Below are 16150 nucleotides of genomic sequence, written 5' to 3'. Positions count from 1 at the left end.
TAACAAGACTGATATATCTCACAATCCAATCCAACATGATCGCACCAAGCACGTGGAAGTGAATCAGCACTTAATCAAACAAAACCTGGAAGAAAAGATCATTCAATTTCCTTTTGTTAAATCTGAAGATCAACTAGCTAACATACTTATCAAAGCAGTTTCTAGTAGAAGCTTCCATGATTCACTTGACAAGTTAGGTGTTATAGATATCTACGCACCAACTTGAGGGAAAGTGTTGGCGTGAGTCATGTAATTAGCCTTGTCATGGAAACATTAGATGTAGGAATCGCTACAATCAAGGGTCAAATATAATTATAGCCGTAGATGATGTACAGACAAAGATTAGCTTCCTAAAGTAGTTTTTCTTGAATCTATATATCTTGTACTCTATTCTATGAAAATTGATATATATAAAAATCACAGTTTGACAATATCAAAACTCATTTTCTTTCCTTTGCAATTGTGTGTAACACTTACAAATCTTGCGTACTTCATTTTTCAAAAAATATCAATCATTATTTTTATTTTTTCTTTTTATTACATGTAATCGCATAACAATTGTGATAGCCAAACAATTCAACTTCGTGATGTATGTTTAAAAAGATAAATGATATCTACAATCAGGAAGTGTGCAAACATCACACAATTTTTTTAAAAAATATGAATAAATATGAAATCTACGTATAAAAAAAAACTAATTTTTTAATAATAAATTTTACTAATTTTTCAAAATAATTGCACGACATTTTGCACTCTACTACTGTACGTAATATTACTCTTTAAAAAATATGAGATAATTCTTTCTTGTTGCGTGCAGTTGCACTCTAATTATACAATATAGGGGTTCTTCCCAATTATTGCCTTGGATCAGATAGAAAGCTCAAGATCAAATAAAAAGTGAAAATTGGTTCGAAAACTCATAATCACTGTCATTGTATTATAGAGTTAAGGTTGTGTTTGGTTGTTAATCAAACTCAATTCATCTCAAACTAATTATTAATGAGACTCACTACTTTTTCAACTTCTCGTAAAAAAGTTCAAACTCATCTCAACCTACTCCATGCACAACTTAAAAAGTTAAACTCATCTCAACCTAAAAAATTTAAACTCATATAAATGAAATCCATAAAATAATACTATTCACAACTCAACTCAACTCAACTCATCTCAACATCCAAATGTAACTCAAAAATGTTGTTCTATGTTGATGGCGGCCCATCTTGAAACTAGATGGCTGTCTTTGGGCTCATTTTGCAGTCTTAGAACAAGAAGGATGAATGCATTTGACCATTTCGGCCAATTGAAGAGTATGGAATAGTCGAGTCGGCGTTATTCTAATGAAGTACAAAACTCATTTACCGTTGAACTTGCAAGGAAAAATTGAACTTGTCACCGAGGTCCAGAAAGCTCCATTGCTTCGATTATAAATGAAGATTCTTGATGAGCATCACTGTTAATTCTGGAAAAACTAGAAGCCATTGCCTCACAAAGGTTTGTTCCACCTTGTGAATCCTCTGTATGCCCTGACTGCTCAACAAGACCTTCCAAGACCTTCAAAACTTCGGACATCTTTGGCCGGAGGTTGGGATGCGACTGAGTACACTGCAGAGCCACCTCTACTACTTTCTCCAGCTGTAGTGCATTGAAGCATTCCCTTAGATCCCTATCTACTAGCACCTCCAGCCTCTTCTCCTCATGCAATGTTCTAACCTGAATTGTTCAACTAATATTTAGAAACTGATAATTAATGCAAAAACTGATGCCCAAATGCAAGATAAAACATTATTTTATGCAGCTTTGACATTTACAGAAGGGATGAGAGAATTTAATTTTTATGGAGTTGCTTTGGAGGAATCTATCTCATAAAGACAAAATATTATATCCTAAACTACGTGAAGAAAGAATAGACCTTGTACCAATTGAAAATTGGAAGAAACCTATGTACTGGACCACTTTGGAAAAATATCCAAAATATGGGGGCAAAGAAAAGTGTAACTCATGCACCTCATTAATCAGTAAACTATGCAGTAAGACCAAAGACATTTCACATGATTCTGCCATGACTATAATAATATACTGAAAAAATTAAAAAATAATAATAATAATAAATAAATAAATAAATAACACTACTCACCCAGTCAAGAATCATCCCTTTCTGAACTTGACCATTTCCAGCATCTAATGCCTTTTGCCCTGTTATGAGTTCCAAAAGTAGTATGCCAAATCCAAAAACGTCTGTTTTTTCAGAAGATTGTCCAGTCGAAAGATATTCTGGGGCAATGTGTCCTACTGTGCCACGAACAGCAGTAGTAACGTGTGAATCCCTCTGGTCTAACAGCTTAGCAAGACCAAAATCCCCAACTACAGCTTCAAAACTTTCGTCAAGCAAAATGTTTGCAGCTTTGACATCCCTGTGAATTATTCTTGGATTACACTGTTCGTGCAAGTATAGAAGCCCGCGAGCAGCTCCAACCGCTATCCTCATTCGTCGGTTCCAATCCAAAGACAGCTTTTCTCGACGAGTGTCTGCAAATAAGAGGCAAGCATATGGGAATCAGCAAGGGAATAAGCGGAAAGCTGCAGTTTGGTTTAGCTTTGATTGAAACAAGAGCACATAGATAATATAGATTCCAAGTCCAGGGAATTCAAGATTGAAACTATGAATGAGATATTGTTAACTGACCAATTGTTAAACTGCTTGAATTTTGAAAATTTGATGCAACCACAAAACTTAGAAGGTTTCCATATTGACATCGACTTTTTCATACCGTAAAACTGACATTCAAAAAGGCTTTAAATGAAACCACATGAGATATATATTGCGTGTTTCCTATAGAATAATTCAAATTGTTATCTTAGGGATGATCATTTTCTGAAATAATTTTCAAGGGGAAAAAAGATTCTCACTCACTGAAAAGATCAGTAACTAAAAGGTTGACCTTTCCTCAAATATTACAAATTACAGTTGAGAAGCACCAGTTTGAACAAGTTCTTTGAGAGAGAGAGAGAGAGAGAGAGGAGCAGCAAGCCAATACGGAACACACCTCTCAAGCGGTCAGCAACACTCCCATTTGGCATATAAGGATAAACTAGCAACCTTTCATCAGAGGACATACAAAATCCATACAAGCGCAAGAGATTTCGATGCAAAGCCAAGCCAATCATTTCAACTTCAGTCTGAAACTGCAATTCTCCCGTGTAATTTGGATCTTTCAGCCTCTTGACAGCAACCACTAACCTGTTTGGAAGATATCCAATATAAACCACTCCAAACCCACCTTGCCCTATGATGTTTTTGGGACTAAAATTTCCAGTGGCATTTTGCAATTCACGTAACGTAAACCTCTTGAGTTGACTAATATCAAATTCATAATCTTGCTGCACTGAAAATATCAATTTATTAGCAAATTTAAATCCTCATAACTTCTTACAATCCCTATCATCTACTTGCTTGATGAAAAATGCCTTAGTTTAGGAAGTACCGTAAGATGTAAAGAGAAGCCGAGATCTGTTCCAATGCACCCAACAGACAAGCAGCATCACAGAAACCACAAATGCACAACTGATGCTAACAGCAACAGAAAGCACCCACTGATGACGACCACTGACTTTCTTGAATAAACCTGTATCTGAAATTAAATTATCATGCATATGCACCCATATCAATTTAAGAAATCACTGGAAAAATGTGTTTGACAGTTTGCATCTACAGACCATTTATCGGTTTTGAAATACCCATGCAGACTTGTGTTGATGAAGAAGTGCAAAGAAAGTTATTCCCTGCAATACTGCAATGAAAAACATGTAAACCGTCAAACAGCCAAAATACCATATCAGGAAGAATTTCAAAAAATTTTATTTTTTTAAACTGTCAACAAAAAATGAAGAAAGCATGCTTGCAAATGTAAAAAAAATAAAAAAAAAAATCAACTGCTAGTCCAACATGCTACACGAAATTTTTTCCCTCCTGTAGGGAGGATTGGCTTTTTCTGCCATTAATAAGCCTTCCTACTGGGGAGCGCAAAGAGAAGGGCTTCGTTGGATGAGCTCAACATTCTGGGATATATACATAGATTTTCTAGTATGGAGAGCATTTGCATAAATATACATACATAAATACATATATTTATATATATATTGATACTATATTGGTTTGGCACTAACATCATTTTTCTTGTTTCATTATTTCTGATCAAATAACACAGATGCGTCCAAAACAAACTCCCCAAATGATGGTTCAATGCATAGGATCACTTACATATCAGAAACTAAGTAGAATCAGTAAAAACAAATTATGAAGCCAAAAGAGGACCTTATATAAAGGCAATAGAATGACATGACCAAAAATATTGTGTTGGAGCTGGTGAAATAGCTCAACTAGTATGTAAGCCTGCACCTAAAATAAGTCCATTGTTAAGTGTTTGCTCTTGACAAATTGATCAGCCATTGATGTAGGAGAGCCTCACTTGATAAAATAACTAGGCATAAAAGCAGTAACTATGGACTGGAAATATAATAGTCTTTATTGTTACAAAAAAAGATCCTCTTTTCACGAAACACCTCACCTGTAGCCTTTCGCTAGTATTTTTGGAGTGGGGCCGCTGAGATTATTAAATGATAAATCCCTATGCAATACAGTACAAAATGATTAAAATCCTTCTAAGAAAGTTATGAGAGAGCATAATTGAAATATGATGCAACACATACAAGTATGAAAGACCTGTGAGATTAGAAACAGTTTTGGGAATCTGGCCCAATAACTTATTCCTACTGAGCTTCCTGGAAATTTTTGCATGGGAGAGGTTTAGAGAACATATATTTAGAGAGAACAAAATATTAAAATGAATAGGAATACAGGTGTCCACATTATCTGTCGAGCATACTCACAAGTAACGTAGATGAGTTAGAGACCCCAAAGAGTCTGGAATTTCTCCACCAAACTGGTTACCAGAGAGGTCAAGAGTCTGAAGCTCTGAAAGCTTTCCTATGTCAGGTGGGATGGGACCAGATAACTGATTGTTCTGCAGTAACCTGCAGCAAGAGATAGAAAAAATCAATTGGTGAACACAACATTTATTCCATCCTTTTGGCAGCTCCACAACAAAAGATTTGCACAATAATTTCAGTTCATCAAGCAACTAATCGAAAAGAACACCTTCTATATCATAAGCTAGTGAAATCACAGTTTGTCCCAAAAGCTTAAGCTGATGGGAAGAGGTAAGTTTTGTTATTTATTTTACATCTTAACACTCCCCCTCAATGAGTAGGCCCAACATGTAAAATTTTTAATTGAATGGAGTAAAATGTAAAGTCAACATTCGAACTTAAGACCTTCACTCTAATACCATTTGAAATCACCATTTGCCTAAAAGCATAAGTTGATGAGAAGAGGTAGATTTTATTATTTATTTTATATCTTAACAAAGCCTCCAATGAACTGTGAACATGATCATCTGTACATTAGACCTACTACTGTTATTTCTAGAAAAACCAGGTCTCCTGGCCTACATTAAACACCTCATTGCGTATACATTACAGCGAGCACTGCATCAACACGGTCGGGAATATTACATTGTGAGATTTCATTCTTGCTTTAGGCTACTGAAACCAATAATTAAAGGTCCCAAATCAGCCATATTGAAAAATATTAAGTTAAAATATATAAGTGAAAATTAATAGCTTAGTGAACTATAACCAAGTAGGCAATATAAAAGACAATCTGTTGGTGCCATGAATCAGCAGAATGCCAAGAAGTCTTACATTACCCCAAGATGACTCAAGTTCCCAACACTTGGCGAAAGCGTTCCCGATAAGCTCATATTGGCCATCTCACTACCATCATCAATAGAAAACAGGTAACATTAGAAACGCATTTAAGATTTTAAACAGACATCCTAACCGATAAAACCCTTCATATTGAAAAGTAACGGAACTCCCTCCCCAAAAAAGACATACAGATCGAAAAAGAAGCAATGAACGATTTTTTACTTCCATACCCACTCTTAAGCTGCCAAGAAAGCCCCAAGGGGGTAAAAACAATAAGATAAACAGCCGTTTCCAATTCTTCAGTTCAGTTCCCAAATGTCAAAACCAGGGTATACTTATATATAACAAGCCTTCTTTGTAACTATGGTGGTAAAGTATGCGCCTTTATGTAGCCAAGGTCAAAGGTTCAAATTATGGGAGAGAAAAGAAGGAAAGGCATGACGTAAAAACACACCACATTTTCTTATTTGAAATTTTCTCGGTGACTAAACGGAAGCAATAATGTGATGGCAGAATGGGGGACACTCACAGGGAAACAACGAAACCTTCGGCAGAGCAAGAGATCCTGTTCCACGTGCAAGGATCAACAGAGTTAATATCCCACCCATCCATCACATGCAACTCGTCCTTGATCTTATTCTTCACCGCCATCAGAGCAGCCACTGCTTCATCCAAAAATGACAGATTCAGCACAAACAACACAGATAAAAAGAAAAGATATCAATGCACAAATATCAAGAGAAGAAAAAAGCAACTGCAAGGGTCGCATGTGTTTGTTTCTTGAAGACCCGCGTGGGACATACCCTCATAGTTAACACCCTTGGGTGAAAGAAGATTGTCGGTATCAGCCGCAATCATTGGCATCCAAAAGAAGTTAAGAAGAAAGAAATACCCAAAACCCAGCCTTACACATTCCATGGAGACAAACTGCTAAAGTTAAAGAAACGCAAGAACCAGAAGAGTTCTGAAAAACGTTCCTGATATCTTAGTACTGGCTTTTCCAGAGTCTTCAGACTGACAGTATGATACTATGATCCAAAAGTCCGTCCTTTCAAATGGAGGAACCCTTTCTGGAATCTCGCTTGCGTGGGGAAGCTAACAAATTTAACAATTGTTTTTTCAATCGAAGGGATCGTAATTGTCTAGTGGGGAGGAGCTCGAGTTTTGGGAAGTGGACAGGGGTTGTCGGCTGTTTTTTTCAGTTTAAAAGGCGGTTGATTTTGTGTAGTTGGGTTGTACGGTTCGTTTCTGGTGGAGATGTGCGTGGGAATGTTTGAACCGTTGGATTCTTTGACTTTGACTAGGGAAGGAACCAGCTGTAACGTGGCGCCGCTCGATTCTGGGAATCTTCAATGTTCGTCATTGGCGCCAAGCTTTTGTATACGTTGCTGTTATTTTGGATTAGGGCGCGCAAGCACGGTTCTGCAATCACGACGTCGTTTTCGCTTGTTCTTTGCTATTTTATCTTTCCACGTCTTTTCCTCCACTGGCCAGTTCTAAAATAATGGAAGGTAATCCATTTCATATGATATCCTATTCCTCGAACTTTAAAAAAGTCAAAAAGTAGATGAAGTTTGGTTTCTGTCGAGGTTTTATATTATTTTTCTTTTTAAAATTAAAAAAATAATATAAAATAAATTATTCTATTTTTAAGCAATTTATATATTATCTGCATAACTTAAAGTCTTAAACAATATAATTTTATTTATAAAATTTATTTTTCAATAACACGTAAACAGTGTAGAATACTCCAATGCCTAACTTCATAGAATTTTCCTTTGCCACGCAGATGTTGTCCGAGTTTGATTTCCATCCTTCTTAAAATTTGATTGGATTCATTTTGTTTAAAAAATAATAGACAAAATCAAACATTATGTATTTAATGAATTTCCAAACTCATGTTGTCTCTTAGAAACCTTGATGGATACCAATTTTCAAATGGGGACAATCTGAAAACATTTATGTAATAATCACTTAAACAAATTAATCCTTCAGCGAAATGGAACACAGGAAAGGAATCAACGCATGGAACAAGCAAAAGCAATATTGCACACAGAAAAATAGCATTTTTAATTCGTACAAACAGTAGGTAGCATCTGTAGCCTGCAAATATAATTCAACCAAAAAAAAATCCAGCAAAGACCTAACGGAAGCAACATGCAAATAAAACCAATATCCAACAACCAACAGCAAGACCGCCCCCACCCTTTTGTTCAGCCACTCTATTAGGGGCTTTCTTCCTAGCTAAATAGATACACTTTCCCCTAGCTTTTCCTCTGCTAGAAGCTTTCTGATCACCATCTCCAGCTATCTGAACTATCAAACATGTACAGAAACAAAATGGAAAGGAGGTTTGGAAAGAGTAGGTCGTGGGAGGGATGGCGACAAAATCGTTGAAACGAACTCATCAAGTGCAGTTATCCAGACACTTGTGTATCTACGCGACTTGGTAGGGCAAGAGCAAGAAATGATATACTGGTTCAGGCCTCAATGCATGGTGATACCAACACAAAGATAGTACCTCCTTGTATCACACATTAAGTGGAAGATAAAACATTCCCATATAACTTTCCTCACTTATGTGCCGGCTAGATGCAAAAAATCAAGACCCATTTGGCGTTTCACATGCTCTGGTATCAACCTATTCACAAGCTCTGGAGAAGCTCCTGACAACTGTAATCACCAATAGAGATATCAGGAAAACAATTTGTTGCAAATTAAACATATCAAACTGAATAGTTGCTGAACATCCCAATCATCCAATAAGTCAACGTGCATGTTCCTACCACCTATAAATAATGTCTACAACATGTAGAAAAAAATGTCACACATACTAACAGGCACATAAAACAATTTTCTCTCTCTTAGATGTGACATGCAAGAATAAACATATATTAATGCTTTATACATTTTGAATCCAACCACTAATGGACAAGCATATTCCACAAAAATAGGCAAAAAAGTATATTCATACTTCCTGTTTAAAGTTGAAAAGCGGTGGCAATGGGCGACCATTTGGTAGGCGAGCATTGGGTTCTCGAAGTTCATCAAAGAAAGGGTGTGCACATGCTTCTAGCTGTGATAACAAGCAGCTCTAAGTCAAAAAGGAGATCAATCACACACACCGCCACACAAGCACACATCTAAAGCCAAGTCCATACACTTGAACATAACACACATTTCCATAATACAATAAAATAATGAACTCAGACACCGAATAATCTATTGGAATTTAAGTAATGGCAGAAATGAACTCACTGCTGTGCAGCGAAGACTGGGCGAGTATTGCAGCAGTCGTGAAGCCAGATCAATTGCTTCTGGAGGCATCCTTTTATGGAAAACCTAAATCCAGAAGTTTAAAAGTTAGCTGTAATTTACTCCGATGTGTTATATTGAAGAAGGAAAAACATAACTGGTAGTAGACTAATTAAGTTAATTTTTGCATCATCTAAGAGCTTTAGGTAAACAAACCTCAGAAGTATACCTAAACAAGAATGGCATATAATTGCCAAAAAACTCAAATGAAAATGGCAGATGATGCCTCTACATATCAACTTAATCTGATGAAATTTTATTAATTGGAAGGAAATAAAGTGCAAACCTTGTGCCAAGGATGTGCTTTTATCTGCGGAAACCTAAAATCAGTATAATTCGGATTCATACATCGAATTTCTTCACGAGTTGGTGTACCAAGAACCTGTATGATAAAACATAAGAAGTTGACACTTGATCTCAAGAATTGATCTCAAGAATTGCATGCATAAAAGCATAGGTAATAAAACCGAACCTTGATAATTTCTACTAGCTGGTCGACTGCATTTTCTCCAGGGAAAAGTGGCTACAAAAATAACAAAATAAGTCAGGGAAGACCTACCCTCAATTGAAAGGGAAAAAACCAACCTTGCAAAGACTAAGACTGCTGGAAAGTTAAATTAAATTTTTTAAGAAGAAAAGAGGAAGAAGAAGCTAACCTGCCCCAGAAGAAGCTCTGCAAGGACGCAACCAGCTGACCATATATCAATTGAGGTGGTATATTCTGTGGCACCAAATATAAGTTCGGGAGCTCGGTAGAATCGTGAACATATGTATGATATGTTAGCTTCGCCTTTCACCTAATCACAGGCAAATTTGGGGTGAATGACAGAAACATTACCTTCGAGAATAGACCGAATAAAAAATGGCATATTCTCTAGAAAAACTCTATTTGCAAGATCATATTTTGACACACTAAGACACACCAGTGATGTGGAGGATATAGAAAAAAGCTACGCCAACTAATAAATAGGGTTTGAATTTTTTATAACTAATTGAGGTACTACAACAAGTGGTGTGTTGACACACCAGGCTTGCAAGTCGAACGACTCTATTCTCTAACATAACATTATAAGCAATCACAGATCAATGTCTTCTGTGAACAAACAACCAAAAGTAAGCTAAGCATGAAGCTTAAAGACAAAACTCCACTTGCACCCTTAAACATAGTCGCCTCCTCCCTTCTCTTGACCAAGAAAAGAGACAACCTGAGGGGAAATAAAAATGAATCTTTTTCCATGGCTGATAAACCTCCCTTTCCAAAGATCAACCAAAAATAAATCAAAAGATGACATTGTTAATATAAAGCACTGTCAACCTACTCTGGCTGCCATGTAAATGGTACATTGTAGTGCAAAATAAATATATATATTAGTAGAAAATTTTCCACAAGTAAACCATGCAATCTGACATAAACTGAATTAGAGACAACAGAATATATCACTTAGTAGTAACACTACTCTCAACAATATCTAAGCCATAACCTAAACTGTAGTCACTGCAAATAAAGTTGAAATGAACAAACACATTATAGCATAATAGGCCATAATTTTACAAATCAATCAAAAAACAGACAAATGACAAGAATGTTGTAGCTTTTTATGAGAATGATAAGTTAGCATCCAGTTGAAATCCTAGACACCTGGATTCCTAGAATATAAATCATTGGTCAGCAGGAAAATTAAAATGCATGGGAACCAGAGGAAACATGTGAAACTTTGCAAATGAGAGGTCAACGTACTAGCATTTTTGCACTTCCAAAATCGCAAAGCTTAACCTGGTGAGTGAGAGGATCAACCTGTAGCCAGTCATGAATAGTTAGTAAAACCAGTCCCATCATTATATTTTTATTATTCTATTTTAAAAAGGCAACATTTAAGAAATATTTTTGTTGATTTTTTTTCTAGCAACAGTCTAATTAGAGTTCGTTTGGACACTTGAAGTATCTCAAAATTTTGTGAATAGTAATGAAATATTTTGAGTTAAGATGTTTTCTTAGATTTTGGAAAAGAGAGAAAAAGATGAATATAAATATTATAAAGTAAAAAAAATTATTTGAATATAATTTTTTAATATTACTTTGTTTTGAAATTTGAAAAAGTTGTATTAATTTTTGTGTTTTGTTTCGAAGTTTGTAAAAGTTTTATTGGTTTTTGTGTTTGGATAATGATTAAGTGATGATTAGACGAAAAAAGTTGAATATTTGAAATTGAAAAGTGTTTTTTGTTTGAGTGATGTTTGGAAATGAAATTATGAGAAGTTCTGAGAATTTTAAGAATTTCACATCTCATCTCTATGTCCAAACGTCCCTAAATTTTGTTTCCATTTAAAATAAGAGGAGAGCATACCAAAAGATTTTGAGGCTTCAAATCCCTATGGCAAACTCCAGGAACCGTATGTATATAAGCCAGCCCCCTGAAAATCTGGAAGCACCCCAGTTAATACCAGGAAGAATGTGATTAAGACAACATCATAAGAAACCATTATATATACCTGGTACAAGTAAAGTTTCACAAAGATGAGTGGCATTCTCTGATTTGCGCTGCTGTAATGCTTCAATACCCGATACATGGTCTCCGGGACATATTCCATAACAAGGTTCAGAAAAAGTTCATTCTTACTAGTTGTCGAAAAGAAACAATGCTTCAAAGAAATCACATTTGGATGATCCATCACACGCATTAACTGCAGTTCACGATTCTTATATCTTCTGTCCTGCAAAACCTTCTTTATAGCCACAGTCTCACCAGTTTCCAAGCATTTTGCCTAAGAAGACAGAAATATCAGGAAAATAACATGTTTGGGAGGAAGAGAGAGAGCTTCAAATGCTACATTAGCATACCTGGAAAACAATTCCAAATGAGCCAGTCCCCACAACACGCTCTGCCATGTAACTAATTGTCTGCAATGAGAATTCACCAAAGGCATTAACTTCATTAGTTTTATGTCTAAATCTCCAAAATTGTTCAATACTGTTGCAATAATTTATTTTTTATAACTAACATCCACATTTGTAATAATGGATATGAAAAGGAGAGCAACAAAAAAGGTATTTGCGAGAATGCGTACTTGCTTAGGCTCTCCATTTTTTCCTCCAATCGTAGTGGAAATGATGTGCCCCGTCGGATCATTTCCGTCAACAACAGCACCAGATATTTCCTGCGAAACACACCACGATGAGGCTTGAGTATTTTAAGGAAAATAAGACTTTCAAATTAGCACGTGTCATCGGCAACACCAGCACCGAAGGCTGGGAAAGAAAAGAAAAGAAGTAACTCGATACTTCATGAGCATATTATCAGCTTAGACTACTAGAAATGGAGTCTGCAAAAATACAGGTAGGAAAAAATTACATAAAACAGATAAAGAAGCGGATCGAATCACTAAGCTCATTAAACAATCTTGCCAAAACACAATGACTATCTACCCAAAAGTTCAAAACAATAAGCAAAAGCACTCGAAATTCTAGTAAAAACCGAGGCAGCTACCAATTAAGCTTGATCCAAGGGAAAACCGTGTTCAAAAATACAAATTAAACCACAACTGTTCGAGGAACCCAAATTTTAACCCATCTAAACCAATAGAAGAGCTGATTACTTTGATCTAAAGGGGAATTCAGCTAAATCGACAAAATCAAGCTCTGAAAAATGATAATAAAGTAAAACCAAAAACTATTCTGGATGCTAGAAACAGATCGGAGAGGCGTACAAAATCCAATTAATGGGTCCTTCTCAGAAATCAGACGCAGAGAGAAAAAAGATCCGGTCATGCGAAGCACTCGCTTCGATGTCAGTTCAAACCAACAAGATTCCTCTCAGAGACTCCCTACAGATCATCGACCAAGATCACCTCAAACCCTACCACGCCGTTCAGTTGTTGGGAAAACAAAGGAAGAAAAAAGGTGTCCAGAAACCCAGATCCCACATTTCTCACTCAAACTCTCCTACCAACAACAAACCAGCTTATCCTCCGGTTTTTCTCAAACCCAAACGATCAAAATAAAAGAAATTTTCTTTGTACCGGGGAATTCGAAACGATGAGTACCTTATCATCGGCCATGTCCGGAGGTAGAGGACGGAATATTCTTGTTAACTCTCAGTCGATGAAGATTATATGGAAGAAGATCATTGTGTGGAGGAGGAGGAGGAAGAGGCCCCGGCGAGAGACACCAACAAGCCCATGTGATTCCCACCTCCTTTCTTTCCTCGAAACTCTTTTCTTCATTGCTGTTGGGGGCAGAACAAAGCAAAGGGCCCTACTGTTTGACGAAATTACGAGATTGGACTTTGAATATTGGACTCATCGCCGACGTCAACATGACTGGCCAACCATCTCCTTCCTTTCTACTTTTCTTTCTTTCCTACGCAAAGAAATACAAAAACAAAACATGTCATGTACGGCTACAGTCCTAATAAGGTAATTGATTTGACTAATGAAACAGTAGTTTAAAAAAATATATATATTATACGTCGATAAATGTTATATACCAAAAAATTATTATCCTATTTATATCCCATTATATATAATATAATATATTTATTATCATTTAATAATAATAAAATATATAATAAATAATTATTTAATAATAATAATATATATATCACATCTTATTTAATATAATGTAAATAAAATAATAGTATAATATATAAAATTTTCTATACAATAAATAATAATTCAATAGTAGTAAATATGTCTCATTTTACTTAATAAAATATAAGTAAGTTCATTAAATAAAATAATAATATGACATACAGAATTTTCCTTTAAAAAAAATATGTAAAATATTTATAATAATAAAAAAAAAAAAGTCATGCGACATCCCAAGGGATGTAGACCCAATTGGGCAAAAAAAATTATTTTTTTGATTTTTTATCATTATTTTTTTTAATATTTAAAAAAATCACAATATCACTAAAAAATACTTCTTTAATCACTAAATAAAAATATTTCAAGACATTTTTTAGTCTCGAATTCATGACTAAAAGTATTTCTCATAAAAAAAATTTATTTTGTATAGTTACTTTACATATTTTTGTGTACTTTATTAATGTGATTGATTAAAATAACTATTTTATATTAAAAAAAAGAAGCAACTAATCATGTTAGTAAAATATATAAAAATAAATAAATAAATAAAAGTGACTATACATAAATTTTTATTTTAAGAATTATCTTTATTATTTTCTATTGAATTTGGGATCAATTATGAGTACCTCTTTCTAAACGAATTTCATTCTTTGTTTTATTCATAACATGGGATTCATTTAATATAAAATATAAGATATTTTAATAATTAATATAAAGTTCATTAATGCAAGAGGCCATGTGTAAACACTATTCATGTCAATGATGGTACGTGGGTCTCATGCACCAATAATGAGGCATGCCAAAAGACCCCATTTCATAAAGCAAAATGCATGTTGATATCCTTGCCGAGGGACGTGTGAGAACAGCACAACAATTAATGGAGCAAGGTAAAAAAAAAAAAAAAATTAGGAAGAAGAGAGGTAGAGTAGAAGAGAAAAGAGGAAAAATGAAAGGAGAGTGTAGAATAAGAAAAATGAAGAAAGAGGAGGAGATCCATGAACGTAGAGCTTTGCCAACAGTCCCAAAGTTGGGAGATAAAATTCTCAACCAATTGATTTGTGACTCCATCCATTCAAATTTAGTCTTATAATTATTTTTCTCGTCAAGTTATTTTATTCTTAAGTTAGAAAAAAAAATATAATCTATATCTATATCATTTAAATAATAAAATTTAATTTATAAAATTAATTTAAAAATTTATATTTTAAATCAAATTATATCATATAAATAATTTACTAAATGTTATCCATACCGACTTATACATATAACTTTATTCCCTAAAAAAATAAGCAATGATTATACTAAATGTTAAAGAAGGATGAAGATAGAGCAAAACAAAAAATGAATAGTAAAATGGATAGGAAAAAAAAAGTAGTCACAATTCACAAAGGTCATATTTTTAATTATTTTTAAAGTAATATTGCCCTTTCTCAGTCAAAAAGAGGACGTTGAAAATATGCAAGATTTCTGTATTTTCTTATTCTGCTGATCCCCCCACCTTTAACATGAGAAAAAGCTCCATTAGTCATCAATGGCACGAGATCGGTTTCAGGATCAAGTTGTAATGTAGACATCCTACCGCATGGTTTGCCTGTTCTCAAATATGTTTTGCTATGTTCCCAGTGGCCATATTATATTTGGAACTGAACAATTCAACATGCTCCTCCTGACTTCATTTCCTATATCTCGTTTAAATCTCGTAAAGCCATTTTCGCATTCCTAATATTTTTGTAGCTGGACAGAGTCACTTCATGTAGGCTGACGGTTTTACTATCATGTTAAATTACCATTATCTAAACAGCAAAAGAATGAAGGTAGCCATTCACATGAGATTCCGATCTTGATCATTTGCTCCACAGGGTGACCCGCGAGGAGCTAGTATAGTTTTGAGGGAGCCAGAAGGGAAATTAAGCATGGTTGGCAGGCAAGCCACCACTTCGAGGACGCTGACTAGACTAGAGTTCTTTCATCAAATGAGGTATGTGAGCGGATTCGGTCTGGCCTGGTCAGGAAGATATTCACATGAAGACTTGTTATTCAAAATAGATTTATATGTTAGCTAGCGAGAGCGAGCTTTCCTATAGTAGTCCTACTTTGTCATATATCAAGTAAATAAAATTATTTTACTAATATTTTGTTAATCTATTCCCTTGAAATCTAGATCCTTAAAGGGCTTGCGTTATCTTAAATGTGCATAAATTATTTTCCTTCCTCAAATGTTCATTTCTTTCCTTTTTCCAGTGAAGATGAAAGAAAATAAGGCAGTTTATATCCTCTTTCTCTTTTTTTTTTTTTTTTTTTTTAGCAATACTACATACAGTCAGTGAAATTATAAACGTCGTGCAATCGCTTTAAAAAAGAGTGAGGTACACGATTAAAAAATTAATTTTTTTTATATAAGTTTCATATTAATTTATTTTTTTTAAAACGATTACATGCCACTTACATAACTACGACGGTAAATATCATTTATATTTTTTTTTTC

At 34.7% G+C, this 16150-nt stretch overlaps 2 protein-coding genes across 4 annotated transcripts; both read right to left on the bottom strand.

The window, feature by feature from the left end:
- Positions 1-1091: 1091 nt before the first annotated feature.
- On the bottom strand, positions 1092-7663 carry LOC122279273 (probable LRR receptor-like serine/threonine-protein kinase At5g45780). 3 transcript variants are annotated; one of them, XM_043089794.1, is made up of 11 exons: positions 6570-7663; positions 6296-6428; positions 5761-5832; positions 4888-5031; positions 4708-4779; positions 4566-4625; positions 3715-3788; positions 3483-3629; positions 3045-3383; positions 2135-2526; positions 1092-1710 (listed from the first exon to the last, which is right to left on the bottom strand). In XM_043089794.1, the coding sequence occupies exons 1-11, from the start codon at positions 6682-6684 to the stop codon at positions 1390-1392; spliced, it is 1869 nt and encodes a 622-aa protein (XP_042945728.1). In that variant the 5' UTR covers positions 6685-7663; the 3' UTR covers positions 1092-1389. The 3 variants fall into 3 exon arrangements, with proteins under 3 accessions (XP_042945728.1, XP_042945729.1, XP_042945730.1); XM_043089795.1 differs by having other exon boundaries at positions 3483-3623; XM_043089796.1 differs by lacking the exon at positions 4708-4779.
- A 131-nt stretch (positions 7664-7794) lies between these two features.
- On the bottom strand, positions 7795-13314 carry LOC122279274 (shaggy-related protein kinase eta). Its single transcript, XM_043089797.1, has 12 exons — positions 13123-13314; positions 12148-12237; positions 11921-11980; positions 11572-11844; positions 11427-11501; positions 10820-10876; positions 9738-9878; positions 9554-9604; positions 9368-9463; positions 9025-9108; positions 8741-8842; positions 7795-8439 (listed from the first exon to the last, which is right to left on the bottom strand). Exons 1-12 carry the CDS (start codon positions 13135-13137, stop codon positions 8344-8346), a joined length of 1140 nt encoding a protein of 379 aa, XP_042945731.1. The 5' UTR covers positions 13138-13314; the 3' UTR covers positions 7795-8343.
- Positions 13315-16150: the final 2836 nt, after the last annotated feature.

Source organism: Carya illinoinensis, chromosome 10, assembly GCF_018687715.1.
Source record: "Carya illinoinensis cultivar Pawnee chromosome 10, C.illinoinensisPawnee_v1, whole genome shotgun sequence".
NCBI classification, from domain to species: Eukaryota; Viridiplantae; Streptophyta; class Magnoliopsida; order Fagales; family Juglandaceae; genus Carya; species Carya illinoinensis.
The sequence above is the reverse complement of the archived record's forward strand: the minus strand, read 5'-3'. Positions and strand labels throughout refer to the sequence as shown.

What these genes read in the sequence shown, in the direction of transcription:
- LOC122279273 (XM_043089794.1), bottom strand. Translation starts at nt 6,684, where the DNA reads ATGGAATGTGTAAGGCTGGGTTTTGGGTATTTCTTTCTTCTTAACTTC. An exon ending in GCTTCTCTTTACATCTTACG is followed by an intron (nt 3,384 to 3,482) that starts GTACTTCCTAAA and finishes TGATATTTTCAG; the next exon opens with TGCAGCAAGATTATGAATTT. An exon ending in AAGGGATGATTCTTGACTGG is followed by an intron (nt 1,711 to 2,134) that starts GTGAGTAGTGTT and finishes TGAACAATTCAG; the next exon opens with GTTAGAACATTGCATGAGGA.
- LOC122279274 (XM_043089797.1), bottom strand. An exon ending in CAGAGCTTCTTCTGGGGCAG is followed by an intron (nt 9,605 to 9,737) that starts GTTAGCTTCTTC and finishes TTATTTTTGTAG; the next exon opens with CCACTTTTCCCTGGAGAAAA. An exon ending in AGCTAGTAGAAATTATCAAG is followed by an intron (nt 9,464 to 9,553) that starts GTTCGGTTTTAT and finishes TTTATCATACAG; the next exon opens with GTTCTTGGTACACCAACTCG.